The sequence below is a fragment of the Hibiscus syriacus genome, unplaced genomic scaffold (genome assembly GCF_006381635.1).
Source record: "Hibiscus syriacus cultivar Baekdansim isolate YM2019G1 unplaced genomic scaffold, ASM638163v2 tig00112206_pilon, whole genome shotgun sequence".
In the NCBI taxonomy this organism is placed as follows: Eukaryota; Viridiplantae; Streptophyta; class Magnoliopsida; order Malvales; family Malvaceae; genus Hibiscus; species Hibiscus syriacus.
The window spans coordinates 999,432-1,022,286 of record NW_024063267.1 but is presented as its reverse complement, the minus strand read 5'-3'; the positions used below and the strand labels follow the sequence as shown (position 1 = coordinate 1,022,286).

Genomic DNA, 22,855 nt, shown 5'->3' with positions numbered 1-22,855 from the left:
GTCTTATGGCGGCTCTCTCCAGTATGTATGAGAAGCCTTCAGCCTCAAACAAAGTTCATTTGATGAGGCGATTATTCAATTTGCGGATGACGGAAGGGGCATCGATGGCACAACACCTGAATGAACTCAACACAATCACAACCCAGTTGAGTTCAGTGGAAATTGAATCGATGATGAAGTTCGAGCTTTAATTCTCCTATCATCTCTACTAGACAGTTGGAATGCTACTGTTACAACAGTCAGCAGCTCGTCGGGAAACAGCAAATTAAAATTTGACGATGTTCGGGATCTAGTATTGAGTGAAGAAATTCAACGAAGAGAATCGGGTGAAGCATCAACCTCCTCAGCTTTGCACACGGAGTCTAGAGGGAGAACTTCAGAAAGAAATTCAAATCGTGGCAGATCAAAATCCAGAAGGGGAAAATCAATAACAGGAAAGAAATATTTTACCTGTTATAACTGCGGCAAGAATGGTTACTTTAAAAGAGATTACCGAGCACTGAAGAAAAATACCGGCGCACAAGATTTTGCCAACGTGACAGAGGAGACAGGTGATGCCATGATTCTAAGCGTCAACAGTCCGATTGAATTATGAATCTTGGATTCAGGGGCATCTTTCCACTCCACCTCATGCCAAGAAATCATGGAGAACTATGTCAATGGTGATTTTGGGAAGGTTCATCTAGCTGATGATGAAAGTTTGAAGATCGTCGGAAAAGGAGACATCCGACTAAAGCTGCCAAACCAGACCACCTGGAAGCTGACATGAGTGAGACATATTCCTGGCCTCAAAAGAAATCTGATTTCTATAGGACAGTTTGATGGAGAAGGTTATAGTATAACCTTTTCAGGCTGTGAATGGAAGATTACCAAAGGAGCACTCGTCATTGCTCGTGGTAAGAAGACTGATACTCTCTATGTAACTTCAAATTTAGAGAATATCATTGCAGCCGCAGATGCTGATGGAAAATCAAACCTATGGCACCAAAGGCTTGGTCATATGAGCAAGAAAGGGATGAAGACACTTTTATCAAAAGGGAAGCTGCCGGATCTAAAGAATGTAGATGCCGGACTATGCGAGGATTGCATCTTTGGCAAACAAAAGAAAGTCAGCTTTGCAAAGAATGGTAAGACACCCAAGGCTGAAAAGTTAGAGTTGGTTCATACTGATGTATGGGGACCATCTCCAGTTCCATCTCTTGCAGGCTCATTATATTATGTCACCTTCATCGATGATTCTACAAGGAATGTGTGAGTTTATTTTCTGAAGAAGAAATCAGAAGTCTTTGATACCTTCAGAAAATAGAAGGCCATGGTGGAAAATGAGACTGGTTTGAAAGTCAAGCGGTTGAGGTCTGACAATAGAGGAAAGTACAAAAATAGAAGATTCAGAGATTTCTGCGCAAATAATGGGATCAAGATGGAGACAACAGTTCCCATGACATCGCAGCATAATGGCGTAGCAGAGCGCATGAACAGAACTCTGAATGATCGTGCCAGAAGCATGAGGATACATGCCGGATTGCCCAAATTTCAATAGGCTGAAGCTATCAACATTGCAGCTTACTTGATCAACCGTGGGCCCTCAGTTCCTTTGGATGGAAGAATACCAGAGGAAGTTTGGAGCAAGAAAGAAATAAACCTTTCACACTTAAGAGTGTTTGGTTGTATTTCTTATGTACACATAGACTCTACTGAAAGAAGTAAACTTGATGCTAAGTCCAACAAATGTGCCTTTATTGGTTATGGCAATGATGAGTTCGGTTACCGGTTTTGGGACTACGAAAATCGGAAGATCATCAGAAGCAGAGATGTCATTTTCAATGAGAATGTGATGTACAAAGACAGGTCAACCATAAAATCAAATAGCTCCAATACCGAAGCTGAAACAAAGGAATTTGCTGAGTTCGAGGAGATTTCTAGAAATGATGTTCAGATCAGTCCTGAAGCTGTTCAAGAAGAACCAGTCACACCAGAACTGAGACGCTCCTCCAGAATTCCTAAACCAACCCAACGGTATTCTCCTTCTTTGCACTACTTGTTGATGACTGACAATGGTGAATCAGAGTGCTATGATGAAGCAATGCAAGTGGAGGATTCAGTCAAGTGGGAGTCTTCCATGAAAGATGAGATGGACTCGCTTATGTCAAATCAGACGTGGGAATTAGCTGAATTACCATCAGGCAAGAAAGCGCTCCACAACAAGTGGATTTACAGGATCAAAGAAGAGCGCGATGGGAGCAAATGCTACAAAACAAGATTGGTTGTAAAGGTTTTCAACAAAAGGAAGGTATTGACTACAATGAAATTTTCTCTCCAGTTGTAAAACTGTCTACAATCAGACTGGTGTTGAAAATTGTAGCTACAGAAAATTTACATCTTGAGCAGTTAGATGTAAAGACAGCTTTCCTTCATGGTGATTTGGAGGAAGAAATCTATATGAGGCAGCCAGAAGGCTTCATAGAGGCAGGAAACAAAAACCTGGTATGCAAGTTGAAGAAGAGCTTGTATGGTTTAAAACAAGCTCCTAGACAGTGGTACAAGAAGTTCGATAGCTTCATGGGTAGCAATGGTTTTACCAGATGCCAAGCAGATCATTGTTGCTACATCAAGAGGTTCGACAATAGCTTCATTATTTTATTGTTGTACGTTGATGACATGCTCGTTGCAAGCTCAGACATGCAAGAGATTATAAACTTGAAGCAAAAAATGTCGAAGCAGTTTGCTATGAAGGATCTGGGCATTGCAAAGCAGATCTTGGGATGAGGATCAAGAGAGACACAAAGTCGGGGACTTTGATATTATCACAGGCTGAGTACATCAACAAAGTACTCTCCAGGTTCAACATGCAAGATGCTAAACCAGTAAGTACACCTTTAGGTGTTCATTTCAGACTCTCCAAAGAACAGTCACCAAAGACGGAGGAAGAACGTGCACACATTGTGAAGGTGCCGTATGCCTCAGCAATTGGAAGTCTGATGTATGCCATGGTTTGTACCAGACCAAATATTGCTCAAGCAGTGGGAGCTGTTAGCAGGTACATGAATAAACTGGGCAAGGTACACTGGGAAGCAGTCAAATGGATCATCAGATATCTGCGGGGTACCACAAACAAAGCACTTTGTTTCAAAGGTGGAGATACGATACTGACATGCTATGTAGATGTTGACTTAGCCGGAAATGTTGACATCAGAAGGAGCACTACAGGGTATGTCTATACTCTAGGAGGAACCGCAGTGAGTTGTGTTTCTCAACTACAGAAGATAGTTGCTCTTTCCACAACTGAAGCAGAATATGTCGCTGTTACGGAAGCCAACAAGGAGATGGTTTGGCTCCAAAGTTTTTTGGAAGAGTTAGGCAAGAAACAAGAAAACAATGTCTTGTATTGCGATAGTCAAAATGCTATCCATCTAGCGAAGAATCTGTCTTTTCATTCCAGGATGAAGCACATACAATTGCGATATCATTTTATCCGGTCTCTTCTGGAAGATGGGATTTTGAAACTTGAAAAGATTAGTGGAGCTCAAAATCCGGCAGACATGTTGACAAAGACGGTGACCACGGACAAACAACTTCAGTTGGCATGAGTTTCAGAGTCAATTTCAACTTCACGGCGAAGGATATTGGCCTCGAAACAGCGTAACTTACATTGGATTTCAACTTCCCGATGAAGGAAGCTGTCGAAATCGTCTTTCGGTCGGGCCCCGGAATTGGGCTTCGACTTGAAAAATGTGGATTGGAGTCGCCACCGATCATTTACTTTACGAAAAGTGGGTTGATCGGATACCTTATTTCTTACATGGTCTGCGTCTTACCAGTGATATGTCGGATCCGGGAGTCGGTTACGGTCAAGGAAGGATTAGCACCCTTGAACCGCCCTTTCGGTACTATGTAATTTCCAGTTGTCTTTAATTGCGAAAAATTAAAATTTAAAAATTCGATTCGAGTTGCTTACCTTTGATCGATTGAGATTATTACTAAAAATGGCAAAATGAATGTCAAATTGAAAAATAAAAATAATAAAGAAATATCAAATAGATTAAAAAAAGGTTTTTAGTAAAGCCTGAATTAAAATGTACTCAATGATGGCTAAAGATTCATAACACATGAACTATAATTAAGGCGCAAACAAACGTTAGAGTTAAAGTGAAATTAACACAGGGACCAAAGTGTTACAATTCAAGAGAATGAAGCTACATCAAACTTCATTTAAAACTAAAATGGTTAATGGCTTAATTTAATCAATGCATTAAACACATGTTCATAAACAAAACACAAATAAGGGATCATCTCACTGCTTCACGTAAAATACAGAGAGAGAGAGAGAGCGAGAGAGAGAATGTTACAATGCTTTCGCCGGGAATAGGTGAACCGCCGCTCGCAGTCACTCTCCGCCGTTTAGTTTCAAACTTCAAAGGAAAGTTCGTCTCAACGCCAACAATTCGAATCCGTCCCCGGTTTTGCGAGAAGTGGCCTTCAACTCCACGAAAAAGCCAAAAAAAACCTTTCGATTTTTCACTAATCCGATCTGATCATTCCGCCATTGGATCGTAACTGTTTCGAGGTATGTTGTTCTTCCATGTCTTTTCTTTCAGTTAATTGTTCGGATCCCCCTTATTCTCTCTGTTTTCTTTTTCTCCTTCCGATTTTTTCAAATCGTTGCTCGTCGTATGTTTTACTATAACCTTTGTACTTGTGGGCATTTCAATCTTAACCCAGTCTTCGATGAAATCAGTTGAAGTGATTCCATTGTATGGGTTCGACCTTGAGGTGCAAAAATGCGTATTCTGGTTTATTTCCCCGGGACTTCTACAGCTCGACGACTTTTCCCGACGACGGTAAGTTGTTGGCGACACGACCGTAGTTAATCCCGACCGAACCAGCAGCATCGATGAAGAGATGGAATATGAAGAGAATCCAAGGAATGCACGAGCTAGACCATCCGCAACTAATCAATTGGTTGCAAACTCCTGGAAGGGTCGTTTCTTTGGTCTTCAAAAAGTAGGAACAAGAATGATCCCAGAGCATGTGAGGAGCCACAAGCAGAGCGATATTTATAAAAGGCGCCATATGTGATGATCAGTGCCTTGGCCATTGCCTTTGTATTCAAGGTGTTTTGTTTTGTGGAGGTTAATCGTCTCAAGTTAGCTGCCCTGAATGAAACCCTCTTCACGTGGACCCCCTTCAATTCCCCCCTTGGTTTACTGTCCTCCGTCTCCCCCCCCCTTATCAGATTTCCATCAGAGGAAAATCTGGGATCATGTTCTTTTTTCGAGATAAATAAATGAAGGGAAAGCTGTCATCTTTTCTCCCTCTAAAAATAACCCCCCTTTTTTATTTAGGAGTAGGTCTTTTAAAAGTGATGAAAGTGGTGAACATGGGGCCAATAATTATGGAGAGGTGGGTGGTCAGATTATGGACGTTGTGGGGGTATTGAAATGGTGGAGATAACAATAAAGGTTCCCTTATTTTTGGGTAGTGGGTAGTGGTGGAGTAGTAGGTTTGAACATGGGTTCCTACAAAAAATAAAATAAAGAAATTATTAATAATAATAAATAAATTATAATAATAGAAATATAAAACCCGGTCAAAAACGGGTGTCTACAGCATGCTAGAGTAACAAGACTAGAAATGTTGCTGCATTGATCGAGGTATGAAGACAGATTAAAATCAGTCTTCAAGTGGGAGATTGTAAAGTCAAGAGGTAGGCCAAGAGAGGCCACCAAAAATGGAAAAATGAGGGAGGCACAGTGCACAGGCTGATAATTTTCAACAAAAGGGGGCACCGAATTCGGTGCCCCAATTTTTTTAATTAAATTGTAATAGGGTTAATTACACATTTAGCCATTGTACACTTTAGGGTATTTACAAAATTAGTCCTTAAGCTTTAACTATAAATACCCTAGCCCATTTAGCTTCAAAATCATCCTAAAATCTTTCAGTTCTCTCTCAAGTGTGTTTTGTAAACACCTGTAATTTTTTCTCTTTAGTAAAAGATCTCCAGCAGTCCGGAGACGTAAGCACAATTGGCTGAACTTCGTTATCAATTTTTCGGGTATTATTTTTCCGCTTTTATTTCGTATTCTCACTAATCTGGCTATAGGGAAATTACTTGTTACTCGTTTATTTCTCAACAGCATGGAGATAGTATTTTATTATATGACGACTTTAAAAAGAAAATCTTTAAGCTTCACAGTTTTATGCCCCTTTATCTGTGAGGACCCTTTAGATATTCCCCCCCAGCAAACTAGATTATCCACCATTAAAGGGAAGGAAACAAGTATCAATAAGAACAACGAGACTAAGCATATGCCACAAAAGAAGAAAAAACGTCTCGGTACCATAATCAACTCCATGATTTTACTGGAAGCAGGAGCAAACCCGTTTAAACTCTTCATTTGAACTGTAAACGCAATCATGCTCAGAACCAACTCTTCCAGAAGGCAGAGATGTAAAGAAAGGAGAGTTGCCCAATATGAAGCCATCAAGCGTACATGCAGGTGGAGAGAGAAAAACTTCCACATCAGAAGAACGTGCAAACTGAGGAATTTTGGTATCAAGTTTGGTAGAGACAATGACAGTTCTTGAAAGCTCTGGATCAACCTTAATCAAGTATCAACCAACAAAATGTTAAGCTTTGCAGCATCATAAATTCATAATAACCGAAACCAATTCCCTTCTTTGCAACTATATACAAGAGGTAGTTCATAATACCAGAAAACCAAGCAGCTAAAGCTAACATTAGCTATTATTAAGAATGCCAAATATTATATTAGCTGCTAGATTATTTAGCATTGTATCAATCAAACAGCTTGAAAGTACAAATCACTTCCAACTCTTCTAATTCGGTTCCTTGACGAACTATCTTCATTGCAAGTAATTATCCTCTCTCCGTTTTTCATCTTGCTTATTTCTTTAAAAGACACCATATTTGAAGAGTAGTATTTTGGCTTTGACCCTCTTAAGAACTAATAGCCTCCTCACATTCTCAACCCTACATTCATTGAGTCAAAACATAACACTTTATAAACACTTGGCAACAAGAGAAACTACATACTTGCATTACAACCCTCCTTGTCATTGCATTACTCCAGTCACTACAATCTTCAAGGCATAATATAATGAATTCTTTATGCTGCATCTTTGTTTTCACTAAGGACTCCACCGCTCGCGCTTGGCTCTGCTTGCATGTTACCACTCACCACCAAATACAAGAATCACAATTACAGAAATTTATGGAACAAAACTAACTAGAAATACTTGGTGGATTGAGAAAACACCTGCAAAGCATGATTAGTCCGAGCAGGAGCAGGAGCAATAAGCCCTGGAGTATCTATAATAGTCAAATTCGGACAGTGTTTGTATTTCACTTTACTAATGATTTCTTTAGCGGAGAATTGACATGGCTCGAGACTGGACATATCTCATTCGAATAGATTCTTGGACGAATTTAATTATAAGGTAAACTCTGAGCATATAAGTTTAGATCTATTTTAATACTTAAACTTTTAATTATTTTTAAAATTATATTTAATATTTAGTTTTTATTTTATTTTAGTACCATGTCATTAAAAATTTAACGTATTTATGACTTAAATTATCAGTTTTGATCTATTTTAGTACCTAAACTTTCAATTTGTTTTAAAAAATTTGACGTTAAATTTTGAACGGCGTACTAAAATAAAACAAAAACTAAGTTTTTAGCGACGAGTACTAAAATGAAACAAAAACTAAACTTTAGATATGATTTTGAAAAAATTGAAAGTTTATATACTAAAAAAGATCAAAATTAATAGTTTAGGTACTAAATACGTAATTTATCTTTAGTTATAAATAGTTTATATACTATGAGTTTATGTTTAATAATTTGAATAAACGAATAATTTTTAAATAAAAGTATATTTAATTTAGTTTTTTTAAGAAATTCTTTATTAGTTCGATTATAAGTTCAGTAAAATGGTTAGTTATTTAACATTTGATCATGTTTATACTAATTAAGTGACCTTATGATAAAAAATATATATTATTCATTTAGATGTTTGAAGTTTTGAGTTCAAGTGTGTATATACACCGGAGTGTTCTAATTAATATTAGATCTCATGTCGATATTATATTAATCATTTCCTCTTTAGAATTATTCATCAAACAAAAATCGTAATATGTTTTTAATTAATACTTAAAATATAAAAGTTAAATAAATATGACATGTGATGATTTTTTTTAACTACGCTCGTAAAGTTTCGTTATTATAAGTTAAATATACATATAATTTGTGTAACGAAAATTTATCAATATATCAGCGATCAGTTGATTTAATAAGATAATGCATTAAAATTTTTAAACAATATTAATGATTCAAATCTTGATGCTTTTATTTTATTAACTGTGTATAAATTAAATATAAATAATTAAAATAAGGGTAAAAAATACACAAATGGTCCTTCGATTATATGATAGTGCTTTATAGAGTCCCTCGACTATTAAAAGCTACAAAATGTTAACTTGACTATTCATTATATTCCAAACTCGTCATTTTCCGTTAAAAAATTAACGATCGTTTAAGTTGGACGTTAACATGCTGACCGATATATGATAATCATTTGAGATTATGAGATCATATTTTATCATATCTCAGTCAGTAGGTTAATGTATAGCTTGGGTTGTCGTCAACTTTTTAACAAAAAATTATGAGTTTGGAATATATTGAATAGTCGGATGACCATTTTTATAACTTCTAATAGCCGGGGATTTATCAAATCAATATCATATAGTTAGGGGACCTTTTATGTACTTTACCCTTAAAATAATTAATAAACATTAAGTAAAAGATCTACCTAGTAGTGAGCGGTTATGAAAGCAATGAAACGAAAGTACAAACCGCCATCACTAAATAGTAAAGCTAAAACTAAGCAGCTGCAAGAAAAACCTGAAAAAATACACTAGAACCGGGGAAGAAGGGCGAGGGGTTTCAACATGTTGAAATCCATGAATGTGTCGACAAAAGATTAGAACAACAGAATTTTATGGTTTTGGTTCGTAAATTCTACCGTAATGGTTATATACGCAGAGCCCAATACATGCACATAGAAGGTTGATTATCTTTACAGTTCACTCCTCGATGTTAGAGCAGATGACCAGAATTTCTATAGTAATTTGGTTCAGAGAAAGAAGATATTGATTATACCTTTGATCCATAGCTGAAGAGTAAAAAATGAGAATCATTACTCCGGACAAATGGCAGAAAACACCGGCAGCCGCTTCTTTGTATTAGGACCATAGAGAACACCGTCAATGCATGCATCGATATCTCCCCCCCTTTATGGGTTTTCGCCGGGAAATGATGGCGGCAGGTTAACGTCGATCTCATTGAGGTGACCAGTTGGCTCCATTGGTGGAAGTGGTGGTGGAGGTGGCGTTGATCTTGTTGGATTTAGGTTTCATTGTGGTATTGGAGCGGGTGGTTTCAGGTTGGACAGTTGAGAGGGAGTTGATGATTGACCCTTCAGGCGTGATGGGAGTTCTGAACCGTGGGCCTGGATAATCAGGTTTAGTTGATGAGACCTTTTGGGTTATTATAAAGGGAGTTGTTTCTGTGACTGAACGTAAAAGCCGAGGTTTGGAGCCGTGTGTGTTTTGCACTGTGCTTGCAATATGACTTGTACACCTATTCATATTGGACATAGAATTTTATGTTAGAAGATGAATACATGAAATTTTAAGAATAAAAATATAAAAATATCTAAAATTTTCATGGCAAAACGTGCTATGACCTAGTATTAAGTGCACCAATGGTTTAGTATAGGAATATAATCATCAGATACGAGTTCATTGATGCTAACCTCAGATTAGGTCCTGAATGGAAACAAGTGGGGCGTACGTCTTCCTTTCAATGTTCAAACTGCAAAATAATTTAAGGCTTCTTCAATAGGTTAGTGAAAGATGAACACATTCCAAAAGAGTTCAACAAAGAAAAAGGGGTCATTGTAGTGCATAAAGTTGGATACTTGGATCAGCTAATGGAAAGGTAGTTTTGATTAAAAGATAAGAATTGGGAATTGTACTGCAATAACATGGTAAATGAAATTTCAAGGTTCGAAAGTCGGTTCCCTTACCTTGGTTATTACTGGGAAATATGCTCCTCGTATTCAGTTGTCATCTAATGAATTTTAAAAGTTGGTGGTTCATGACTACAATCTAATATTCACACACATTCTCAAATATTGATGTGAAATATCACATTTTATTATCCAAGAAATTCACGGGGCTAAAGACCTGGTGTTTGTTAGCATATAGGCAGAGGTATTATAACATTAAGGCAATCATAAAATTTCAATCATATTAGACAATTCAGCAGTGAAATATACCTAACGCTTGGATCCATATCGGCAATGGCTAAGTTCCTCCCAACGCCTGCAAAATTCCGGCTTTATAGAAACCAGTACTTCCCGAAGACGAAGAAGCTGATCCTACGATATTAGCATCAGAAGCAACAAGAACTCCGTCCATTACAAACACATCTTCGTCGACCACCTTGAGTGGTGTCTTCTCCGACTGGGGCGAAACCGATGATCTGAAGCAGCTCTTCCCGTTGGAGCCGCTGTTGCCGCTACTAGACACTGAATTGGAGCGGAGGTACTTGATGAGGTTATCCGGTGATGAATAGTAGTTTCCACGGCTTCTTACCGGAGTCGTCGCCAGCTTCGGAATATTGCTACTCTTCAGGACGTTAGAGTTTGTTGCTTTCATTGTACAAGTTCGAGTCCATTGAATCTGAATGTCGTCGCTTCGTATTAATCATCAATTATCAGCAACAGAAAAAAAAATGTGAACTATGATTGAAATGTAGGTGCTAGGTTTAATGATTTTAAATTAACGGAGTTAATTTTCTGGTGATTTCCAGTTTCTCTTAATTTTTTTTTAAAAGTTACGATTCCCGCCAAAAAAGTTTATCATCAGTTTTTTAAGCAACAAACTGGAATCGATGCGATGAACTGAATCATACTTTCGCTGAAAATTCAAATTTCAAAAAAAGAAAACATCAAATCATTTCGAAAGAAAATTATCGACGAACATTGAATTGCGAAACCTGGAGGTATAGATGAGGCGACAAGTTCCGTTTCTATACTAGAAAAGGAGAAAGAGATCAAGAACGTTTCACAACACGGAAAATCATGCAAACTGAAGATGACGAGAAGGATTTGAAACAGAAGCAAGAAAAAGTTGATGCAGTTCAACGAATTCGATCCTAAACTAAAAGCAGCAGCAACACTATATACAAAAGAATTGTGCATTCATTCAAATCTAAAAGACGATAGTTATCAAATAAAAAATGAGCTTATAGGAAGCATTAGATACGAACAAGCAAAATGGAGAATGAAATTCAAAGTGAAAAATTACCTAAAAGAGAGTAGCGTTGGAGAATTTCAAAAGCTGAAGGGGAAAATGTTGTTGCGATTTGCATATATATACTGTTGCTGTAGGCAGAGGGAAAGAGGGACAAAGAAGAGCAGCGCGCCAAGTAAGCAAAGTACAAAAAGGATAATGGGAAAATGGCTAAACTAACCCCTCCCAAAAACAATAATTTAGATTAAATCCTTCAAACCTTTTAGTTAACTGGAATTTTTGCATTTTTGGCCCACAAAATTGTACAATCTATCTTGCCAAAGTCGTGAATGCTTCCTTTTTCTATTTTCAATTTGGGATTTCGAAATGTTCAACTTTCAACAATTGGTTACACTTGAAAAAAACAAATGAGAAAACTGCTAATAACTCCCTCAACTTATTCCAGGAAAAAATAACGTGGATTTTGAAAAAATTTCTTTTCAAATCCCCACGGTTAATGAGTGTTTCAAGCTGCCAATATGTAGCACATGTTGTCCCAATGCAACTTTCCGGCTCCCAAGCTCATCGACCACACTCAAATCCTTGCAGACATCGACCTTAAACCTCACCAACGTATCCGATTTCGCCGTTAACGAAACTTTCTCGAATCCTAACAAATGCTTCCGGGGTGAATTGTGCACCGATGGGGGAGTGGAGAACAAGAATACCGTGTTGCTTCCGTCGTGTCTTCCTCTGTTTTGAACTCGAAGATGAATGTCGAACGCTAGGTTTTTACAACTTTGTTTATCTGTTTCGACCGATTTGCATTCGGATGAGCGGCAAACATGGTCTTCCTCCAAGGGGATGGATACTAGTGTAGGTGCTTTGGCTAATTTATGGCTGAATGTGGTGTAGCTTAGCCCATCACCAAATGTATAAATGGTTTCCCCAGTGTAGAACCTGTATGTCCTGCCCGGGTAGCCATTTGACGGATTCGGTCTCATGTTCATGTTTGTCATGGGGACCTTATCGGCGTACGATTGTGGATACCATGTCATCGGCAGCCTTCCACTTGGATTATAATACCCGAAAATTACATCCGCAATGGCAGCTCCACCGGCTTCGCCAGGGTAACCGACCCAAAGGATGCTTGTGACTTTCGGATCATTTTTCGCAAACGATACATCGAAGCCTCCCCCGGACATTATGACAAGAATCACGGGTCCCTTTGCTGCCTTTGCAGCTTCGGTTATTAAAAGCGGTTGCTGTCCGGGCAAAAGAAGGTCGACCCTATCGAAGCTTTCCCTTTCAAGCGACTGGTCTATGCCCATCACAAGTACAGTGGCATCAGCTGAGGCGGCTGCTTTCTTAGCATCGTCTACTTGGGCAGTGCCACAAGCCACATTGGTGCAGCCTGGCACATATGTTGTAGCCACCGATGTCGTTAGACCCTGCAATGGTGTCATATATTTGCACGGAATGCCTGCAAAAACGTTTTGAATTTTACGAGTTAATAACCTTAATCATGTTATTTTGTAATTCCAAGCAATGGGGTTGCATTACCTTCGTAATTCCCGATCATGGTCTTTGTGACATTAGCATTGGGTCCGATTACTGCTATTGTTTTGATAGCAGTCGGAGATAGAGGCAACGATCCGGCTTTGTTTTTTAGTAACACAATCCCTTGTCTCGCGGCTTCACGTGCCAACTCTTGATGCTCGGGAGTGCACACGTCTTTGGGGCCAAGTTTACCGTAAGGTTGTTTGCTGGGATCACCGTCGAAGAATCCCAGTCGCATTAAGGTGGCAAAGTTGTTCGCTATGGCCTTATCAATGGCCGACTCATTCAAAAGCCCGGCTTTCACAGCAGCTTCGGTGTGTTGGCCAAGGAATGATCCGCAGTTTAGATCCAACCCTAAGAACATCCATAATATTTCACAATTAACGGAATATTTCTCCGTGCCACAGATACTCGAATCCGAGTAACATCCTAAAGAAATGAGTTACCCGCCGAAATTGCTTTGGCTGCTGCTTCCTCTGGCGTCTTGGTATAATGCTGGTTATTGTAGAAAACATCTACGGAGTCACAATCTGAAACTATGTACCTGCACCAACCCCAAAAGCATGGTAAACAGAAACATTGCATACAACATATATATATCGGTCCCGAAAATGGTACGAGAAACGAATATATACCCATTTAATTTCCACTGGCCTCGAATAACTCCGGCGAGAAGATCGGGATCTGCGCAAGTCGGCTTACCGTTAACCTGGTTGTAAGAGCACATAACACTCGCCACATTTCCATCAACTACACAACTCTTGAATGGTGGTTGGAATGTATCATCCATATCTTGTTGTGTCACCTAACCATCCCCCAAGGCCAGTCAAATGACTTTTCAAATTTACATAAACAAAAAGAAATTAAAGAAACCCGAATCGCATCGCGGACTTAAAACTACCACAGCATTGAAATGGTAACGATCGACGCCCTTCCAGTTATCCAAATCGTAGGCCGTATAGTGTTTGCAACATGCGGCGACCTTGAGCCGAGAAGGGTCGCCGCCATCGGTTTGTTGCAGACCTTTGACGTAACTCGATCCGTATTTGCTGGACAGCAACGGGTCCTCTCCCGGTGTTTCTTGCCCCCTTCCCCACCTCGGGTCTCGGAATATGTTAATGTTCGGTGACCAATATGTTAGCCCTGCCAATCCAACGTTGAACATTGCTCTAGCTTCGGTTGAAACCACCTGCATTATCATTGATTCTCAAATATCAACGTTGTACGGATCGACGGGGCGAATCCGAACATAAGATTTAAATATAGAGTTCGAAGAAGAAGGAAAGCAACCCCTAGTCATTAATGCAAGCTGGAGTTTAGAAAAAGGCTAACGAAGTCTTATAAGGTCTTTATTCTTCAGCATTTGGTAACCTGAAAAATTAATTAATCAACTACTTTCTTCAACAAACATATAATTAATTCAATCATGGAATCCTATCTATGAAGCAACATCCAGTTCATCATTTTTCAAATTTTAACTACTTTCCCACTACCAACATTAAATTTTTCGATACGTGAATTCGAAAACCGTCATTGGTATCTGAAATGATATTCGACTCGGATCGATTCGACTTAAAAATACTATACAAAAAAAAAAAGAAAAGGAATTGAGTTATTTTGTTTACCCTGCCAATAGCTACAAAGAGAGAAGTGTTGAAGGAAGCTGCGGTGGTGATGACCTGAGGGAAGCTCGTGGCACCGGGGACCAAGCCGGTGAACTTTGTGCCCGGACCGACGTTGGAGACACCGTGTAGAGCCTCGGACCACCATTCGTATTTCGGTATCCCAAGCCGGCTAACGCTGCCGGCGTCACTCACAAGGAAAGTGATTTTTTCCTGCAATGTAAGCCTTTTAACCAAGTCGGACACCCGAGCATCGGTCACCAACGACGCGTCGCAGAAACCGAAGCTCGCCACTTGCGGGTTCTTAGTAGCATCACAGGCGAAAACAGGCGATGTTTGCGCCAAAACCCGAACCGAGATCAATGAAAAACAATGCAAAGAAACGAAGAGGACGAGAAAAACAGAGTCCCTCGGTGCTCTTTTTTTAAAAACAGAGGAGCCGAAAGAGATCATTTTTGGACCAAAAAAAATCTAGAGGAACTTAGCCACTTAGGCTTTCCTCGAGAATCAAGGGGGAAAAGGGTATGAGAAACTCTGGCAAAGCTTGTGTTTTTTTATAGGGATAGAGAGAGAGAGAGAGATACAAAACACACACGTTGTTTTGTAGTAGCCCGTGATGAGAACCGGGTGTAAAAGGCATTAAATTTCCATTTGGGGGTTGTTTTTTCTCGGCAAAAGAGAAAAATGAACCCCAAATTTTCTAGGGAATCTAAGAGATTTTTACCTTTGAATAAAAAAAAGAGATAAAATATGATGGAGTCCGTGAAAGGTTCATCTGTTTTTTTGCTAATTCAATCAAAGCTGTTGTATTTTGGAAGGACTCGTATGCATGGGGTGTTTGATGAGTGTGTCTTGGTATAGCATAACAGTAGCTGTAGCTTCGAAGCTTTTTATTTATTGTTTATGTATGTATGTGTATGTATATGTTTTAGGTTGAAAGCTTTAGGTTAAGCTCTATCTTGCCTGTAAACCTACTCTTATGGTGGTCCATGAAAATTTTAATTTTTCATATATTTTTGGTGTTTTTTAATATTTTTTATTAATAATTTATTTCTATTCTAAAATTTTATAAATTCAATCTCTAACATAAAATCATATGTTCACCCCTGAATATAAGATTGACACAATTTGATTGTTGGTGCAGTCAAGAATGACATATTTTGATCTTGTTTTGACGATGGATTCTAAACTCACTAAGAGCACTCTCATTCCTTTTCTTATAACTCTTCATTCTCCTTTCTTCTAAACATAATTAAGATTGGATTTAGAATTTATATTATATATATATAACTAAGATTCAGATAAATAGTATAAAACCTTTTAGATTTACACCTTTTGTGAATCGTTGGATGATAAAAAATCAAATGTTATAATTAATAATAAGAATTGAGAAGATATTATTTAAAAAAAAAAGAGTTAATATAGCATTTGATTTTTTCCAATCCAACTGTCTTAAAAATGTAATTTACATTTAGTGTTAGGAAATCCTAATATATATGTATAAAATTTAAAAAATATATTATATAATAGGATCATATTCATATATATATATAGTAAACCCAGAGACAAAAAGTGAAGAAAACCGAAGCCTGGCGTCTAATTGGCCCCTCATTTTGGGTAACCTTGTGATATCAGAAACTGTGACCTGATTGGTCTGTGAGTCAATGCTGGAGAAAATGAAAATAATATTTAATTTAGTTGACCAAATAGTAGTTTTAGTCCCTCTACTATAATCAAAAGTTGGATTTATTCCCAATACTTTAGTATGCCATAATTTGATCATATAGATTATGATGTTATTTTTTTAATTCAAATAATTAATATGGTTAAAATTACTAATGTTAATTTTAAAAAATTACTCATTTCAATAGAAAAAGATGTATATCAAAAAGATGAAATAGAAGGATTACATTTAAGAAAAAAATATAATCAGAATTTTTAGTAAAATAATTAATTATTTAGGCTAACTAACAAAATAAAAGCAAATATATTACATAAGTATAGTGAGTACTAATAAAAAAAAGTACAGGGATTAAATATTAAATATAATCATAGTAGATGGACCAATTGAATTATGGAACACTTGACTGCAGGGACTGATAATCGTAGGCTTGTAGCAGGGGAGGCGCGTGGGTCCATATGGAAGGGAGAAACAGGTCGATCTAGTGAATCGCGTGTCGTAGACGGCGCGTGAAAATGTTTTAAGAAAAGTGACATGCAAGTTGCAACTGCTTTGACAGTATATCATGTGCTGCGTAAAACTAGATCCGTTGTATTTTACTCTACGTATATCTATAATTATAATCATCACTTATAAAATTATGGGGTAAAATCTACAATTGTCCATCGACTAGTCCTCTAATTATAGGAAGTTACTTTGTTGAGTTTTTGACTATTAAAAGTTATAAAATAGTCACATGACTATTTATTATGTCCCAAACTCATATTTTTCCGTTAAAAAAATTAACGATCGTCTGAGTTAGACATTAAGATATTGACTGAGATATTATAGTCATTAAGATTTTATAATATCTCAGTAAGTATGTTAACGTATAGCTCAGACTACCGTCAAAATTTAAACAAAAATGAGGAGTTTGGAACATAATAAATAGTCGAATGATCATTTTGTAACTTTTAATAGTCGATAGACTCAACAAAGCAACTCCCTATAGTTAGGGATTATTTTTTACCTTTTAATAGTAAAAAACTCAATAAAGTATTATCCTCTAGTCGATGGTCCATTTGTGTACTTTACCCTAAAATTATCTATTTTTATACAAAACTTATATTATATCCTTTCTTTATTTATCTATCGGAAGATATTCAATATTTAAATATATTTGATTTTATGCTATAATGTATATGCCAATATTACCACAAGATCTTAATAAATTATTATAGAGATACTAAATTTGAAAATACACATATAACACTGACCTTATATATAATTTGACCAAATGAGTTATCCATAGATTTTTATTCCATTTCACATGGTAAAGGATAAAAAGGAAAAAGTTATGGGTAGTCCTTGAAGTTGTCAATATTGTTCAACTTGGTAGGCATAATCATTCCACTTATACAAGAACAAAAGAAGGTGAAACACTTGTGAACCTAATAATGGCTATGCCTTTATACCTGAAATTGCTATATAGTTGGGAGTTGATAAATAATTTTAAGGCAAAATGGTAATTTATGTTCATGTAGCAGACCCAATTTATTACTTTTTGTCACTATCATATTTTCATATCAATTTAACCCTCAAAGTTATTCAATTGCATCATTCTATACCTTATCCCTGACTTAAAACCCTAAATCATGACCTCATAAATCCTAAATCATAAATCCTACTTTACAGTTTATAACTTATGGTTTTAAGTCAGAGATAAGGTATAGAATGATGCAATTAAATAACTTTGAGGGATAAATTGATGCGAAAATACGATAGGAACGAAAATGATAAATTGAGTCTACCACTCAGAATAAAGGTAACCCTTAGGGGGTGTTTGAATGGGGGAATGTGGGATTCCCATTGGAATGGAATCCACATTCCCCCGTTTAGTTAGCCGGGAATCCCATTCCCGGTAATGTAAGATTATCAATAGTATATTTTTTGGGGTATATTACTGGGAATGCCATTACCTCCCTTTTCTTAGGTATTGTTGGATTACCGGCATTTTGGACTAAAATGTCCTTAAAAAAAATTTCTTTCAAAAATATCATTCTTCTGTCATGAATAATAAAAATTCTACGAATGTTAAATTACAAATTTATTCTTAAACTATTTTAGATTTACAAAAAAAAAATCTATAATTAAAATTTTATATGAAGTCCAGGGGTTAAAAAAATTTACACTTTCATTAAACCTTTTTATATTTTTAATTTTGTAAAAAAAATTATATAAATTTTATGAATTTAATTTTTTTAAAGAAAATATATAAATATTTTCCAACTTGTTAAAAACAAATATATAATAAGGACAATTTGGTCAAATATACATTTCAATAATCTTTTATTCTTTTAACCAAACATGATAATCTTACATTCCTGCTAAGCCAACCAAACACAAAATACAACATTCTCAGTAATCTCATTCCCTGGTAATCTTACATTCCCACTGGTAATCTTACATTCCGTGAACCAAACGTACTCTTAAACCTTATTTTTTTAATTAAAAAGTTAAACCGATTTATTTGCTGTTTGAAAAATACAAACACAAATGACAAAAATATGGTGTGTATGTGGTTCTTACGTAGACGTAAACACCTTATCTATCCAGCTAATTAAAAATTATTAAAGGAAGTGTTAAATCTATGTGAACGGGAGATAGAGATTTAGATTTGGTAATTTAATGCATGTTAAATGATTATATTATTATTAATTAACATGGTAAACAATTTATATTGTTAATAAAACTATTTTCATCCTTTTCAAAGTAAAATAAATTATAATATTATTGTTTAATTTTTAGTGATTAAATGATGTTGACATCTTTTGTGATGTTATTTAAGGCGTTAACCTTATTTCATGATAAATTATCAAAAATTAAAAGATTAAATAATATTTTATGTCCTAAAATTATGTTTTATCATCACTGTGATATTTGAAAAAATATATTTGATTTGACTGATGGGAACTTTTATAGTACATATAAAGTGCCTTGCAAGACTAGGGTTTCTATTCGTTTCATACAACTTTACTACTATGTATTGAGTTCACCTTGATTGACGGATCTATTTTTTAAAATTAATTATATATATATTAATCATATAAAATTTTATATATATAGTGAATACAATTAAATTTTTTTGAATGGGTATAAATATTAAAATATGTAATTATTTGAAGAAAATTTAAAATTGAAGGTGAACACATGTTCACCTTAGAGATTTTTAATGGATCCACTAGTTTAGCCAGTCTTATACGAGGGGTGTCATACGACACTCCAATTTTTTTTTGAAAATTTCAAATTTAACACTTTAATATGTATATCCTTTTAAATTTGACATCTCAAAGTAAATTTCTTGGCACCACAATTTTTTTTTTTGAATTTGACACAAAAAATAAAATTCTTAACTCCGTCGCTGATCACTACCAACTGGAATCTGTAATTTTTAAATGTTACAATTTTAGATATATCAAGTAAAATAATACTTAATTAATTATATAACATAATATTCATATATTATAACGATGACCAATTTAAATTTTTATCATTAAGTATTTATTAATTTACAATGATTGATATATATTCCATATAGATAGTTAGTCTCAATCAAGTGCAACAGTTTAGTTTATATTTTGGGCATATTATGTAGGTACACGAGACACGTGGCATGATTTGACCCAAAGCTGTTAGGGTTTTGGATGATGATTAAGCATAATCTTTTGTTCACACGTATTGTTTATATAGGTTGCAATGAACAATATATGATTTTATGTATTCTCAATCAATGAGGTGATAATATATTATTAAAAATGAATTCGACGAATTTAAACTAAACTAAACTATGGTTTTAAAAACAATTATAAGATAAAATACTAAAGTGAACCACAGCTAATAGTTTAAATATTAAATGCGTAAATTACCTTTATATGATGTGGTGACAAAATTATATAATAAAGGAAGGGAGTTTTAAATGAAATTATGGGAAGTGCATGGCCAAGTTGAAGGGAAAGTCTCACGTGGCAGTTTTAATATAAGTATAAAGAAAAGTGTTATCGGTTTTGTTATTATTTTTTTAACAAAATCGATAAAAAATATCGAAAACATTATTATTTCTATCGGTTTTGTTATTATTGGGTGTTTTACCGGTTTTATTATTTTTCTACCGATTTTGTTATTATTGGACATTTTACCATAAATGTTAAAAAACATTAATGTTTTAGGTAATTTTTTACCCATTTTTTTAAAATAATAACAAAACCGGTAATACTTTTCCTTAACTATATTAAGGCTGCTGCACGGTAGAGATTCCCAATAAGAATATTTGAGAATCAAATAATGATTAGAGATCTATTTTTAATCCAATAAATATAATATATTTCTTTATACATATACACTAGTGATCATTTGATTTGATGGGACATTTCATTTGGACGATGAATATTTATGGATCATTGGATGTCACCATCCTGATGTTGTGCATTTCTAGGGTGGAAGGTGATATTGGATGCAATTTTATCCAAAAATCACCCTAACAGTTAAATATTATCTGTTAGACATCTTTTTTCAAATATTATTGATTTAACATCATTTTTGACAAAACGTGGATCATGAGACGCGTCTTTGCATGGTTTTGTCTAAGTTGACGTCACGGTGAAAAAACGCTGATCATAATCATCGCCTTCGCGAGGTTCTATCCGAGTTAGCGTCACGGTGGTAAAACGTCAATCATGAAGCACACCTTTGCTAAGAATCAGACACGTCGCGGAAGGTGCGGAGCCTTGCATTTAAATCCCAACCTTAAATACCGCCCAATCCCCCATTCCCCTCCCTCTATAAATACCCCTCTCATCCAACACTCATACCACACAAAAAAAAAACACTTTATTTCTTCATTCTCTATATCGTTCTATCAAATTTTAAGTAAGTATAGTTATCATTTTTATAAGCTAAATTTGTTTATTATATAAATACTATCGGCAAAATATAAACTAATGCTAAAAACAAAAAATACAATAATTTAAATAACATAATTAAATAAATAGTATATTAATTAAAATATAAACTAATGATAAAAATAAAAAAATTCACAATAATTTAAATAACATAATTTAATATTGTTACTGTATTGGTAAAATGTCTCTAGATATGATCATGCCTTATATTTTACAACCGCAAAAAATAATACAAAATAATTAATACAATAAAAATAATGCAATGTGAGATTTCCCAGTGAAGGCACACTTCATGATCAGCACATTTGCTACGTAGCGCCAGTTCGGATAGAACCCCACGAAGGCGTGCTTCATGGTCTGCGCTTTTCTATTGTGGCGCCAGCTCGAACAAAACCCTGTGAAGACGCGCCTCATGATTCACACTTTGTCAGAAAAAGTGTTAAATCAATAATATTCGAAGAAATAATACTTGACAGGTAATATTTTGTTGTTAGGGTATTATTTAGGTAAAATTTTGAAGTTGGAAGAATATGGCCCTAACCCCGTGGTTGGGGTGGTCCTCAATCACTATTAACCTACCTTTTATGTTTATAATATATATAATACTAATTGATTTTGTGGATAATTTAAGGGTAAAGTACACAAATGGTCCCATGATAGGATATTATTTTATTAAGTATCTCGATTATCAAAAGTAACATAATGGTCTTCCAATTATTATGTGTTACTTTGTTGAGTCTCTCGGCTATTAAGAGTTACAAAATGATCACCCGACTATTAATTATGTTCCAAACTTGTATTTTTCGTTAAAAGATTGACAGTATTGTGGGCTAAACGTTAACCTATTGACCGTGATATGATAAAATCTGATCTCTGAATATCAAATGACTATCGTATCTTAGCCCAGGGATGGATTGGGGCAGGCGGGGGCAGTCACCCCCTGAAATTTTAAAATTGCTATATTTTTTCTGTGTATTTTCTATTTAAGATCTATTCTAGCCCCCTGTAATTTTATAAGTTCAAGTTCGCCCCTAGAATTTTAAAAATTCAATTTCACCCCTAACATAAAATCATGTGTCCATCCCTGTCTCAGGCGTCATGTCAACGTCTAGCTTAGACAACCGTCAATTTTTTAACATAAAATGATGAGTTTGGAACATAATAAATGGTTGGGTGACTATTTTATAACTTTTATTAGTCGAGTAACTTAAAAAATTAACATTATGTAGTTATAAAACCATTTTATAACTTTTAATAATTGAGAGACTTAATAAAATAATATCATATAAATCAAGAGACCATTTGCATAATTTACCTATAATTTAATTGCATATATCAAATATTTAATAAATCAGTTATTGAAGAAATAAGCATAAATGTTATGATTGAAATTTAAATTTTGAACTAGCTAGACTTGTCCGAATTTTTTTTTAAAAATGGTTGTCCCTTATTCCCATATGTAATGGGATAAGGAGGAGGTAAGATAGTAGGCTGCCCCCAACACCAGTTTGAGAGCAACTTTCGTAGAAGACCTTCGAATTATGAAATGCTAATCAAAGAGTAGGAGCTGTTAAGGGATCACATGATTTGGGGTCAAAAAATTCCATTAAGGGATGACTTAAAAAGAGGAAAGAGAAGCAATGGTCGTCGTCGAAAAGTCTAAAAATGCAGCACGTTAGACCATATGAACAAAAGAGACAACTTGGTAAACCTTGAATGTGACAAAATCACTT

At 35.5% G+C, this 22,855-nt stretch overlaps 2 protein-coding genes across 4 annotated transcripts; both read right to left on the bottom strand.

Annotated features, from left to right (window-relative positions):
* Positions 1–6,311: 6,311 nt before the first annotated feature.
* LOC120175587 (dynamin-like protein ARC5) lies at positions 6,312–7,397 on the bottom strand. Its single transcript, XM_039182187.1, has 2 exons — positions 7,058–7,397; positions 6,312–6,603 (listed from the first exon to the last, which is right to left on the bottom strand). The coding sequence occupies exons 1-2, from the start codon at positions 7,139–7,141 to the stop codon at positions 6,361–6,363; spliced, it is 327 nt and encodes a 108-aa protein (XP_039038118.1). The 5' UTR covers positions 7,142–7,397; the 3' UTR covers positions 6,312–6,360.
* Positions 7,398–11,657: 4,260 nt separating this feature from the next.
* On the bottom strand, positions 11,658–15,204 carry LOC120175585 (beta-xylosidase/alpha-L-arabinofuranosidase 2-like). Of its 3 annotated transcripts, XM_039182186.1 has the most exons (7): positions 14,956–15,202; positions 14,508–14,913; positions 13,784–14,071; positions 13,518–13,687; positions 13,329–13,426; positions 12,886–13,236; positions 11,658–12,805 (listed from the first exon to the last, which is right to left on the bottom strand). In XM_039182186.1, coding segments are annotated over exons 1-7 (2,298 nt in total). In that variant the 5' UTR covers positions 14,958–15,202; the 3' UTR covers positions 11,658–11,822. The 3 variants fall into 3 exon arrangements, with proteins under 3 accessions (XP_039038117.1, XP_039038116.1, XP_039038115.1); XM_039182185.1 differs by having other exon boundaries at positions 13,329–13,422; positions 13,514–13,687; positions 14,508–15,204; XM_039182184.1 differs by having other exon boundaries at positions 14,508–15,203.
* Positions 15,205–22,855: the final 7,651 nt, after the last annotated feature.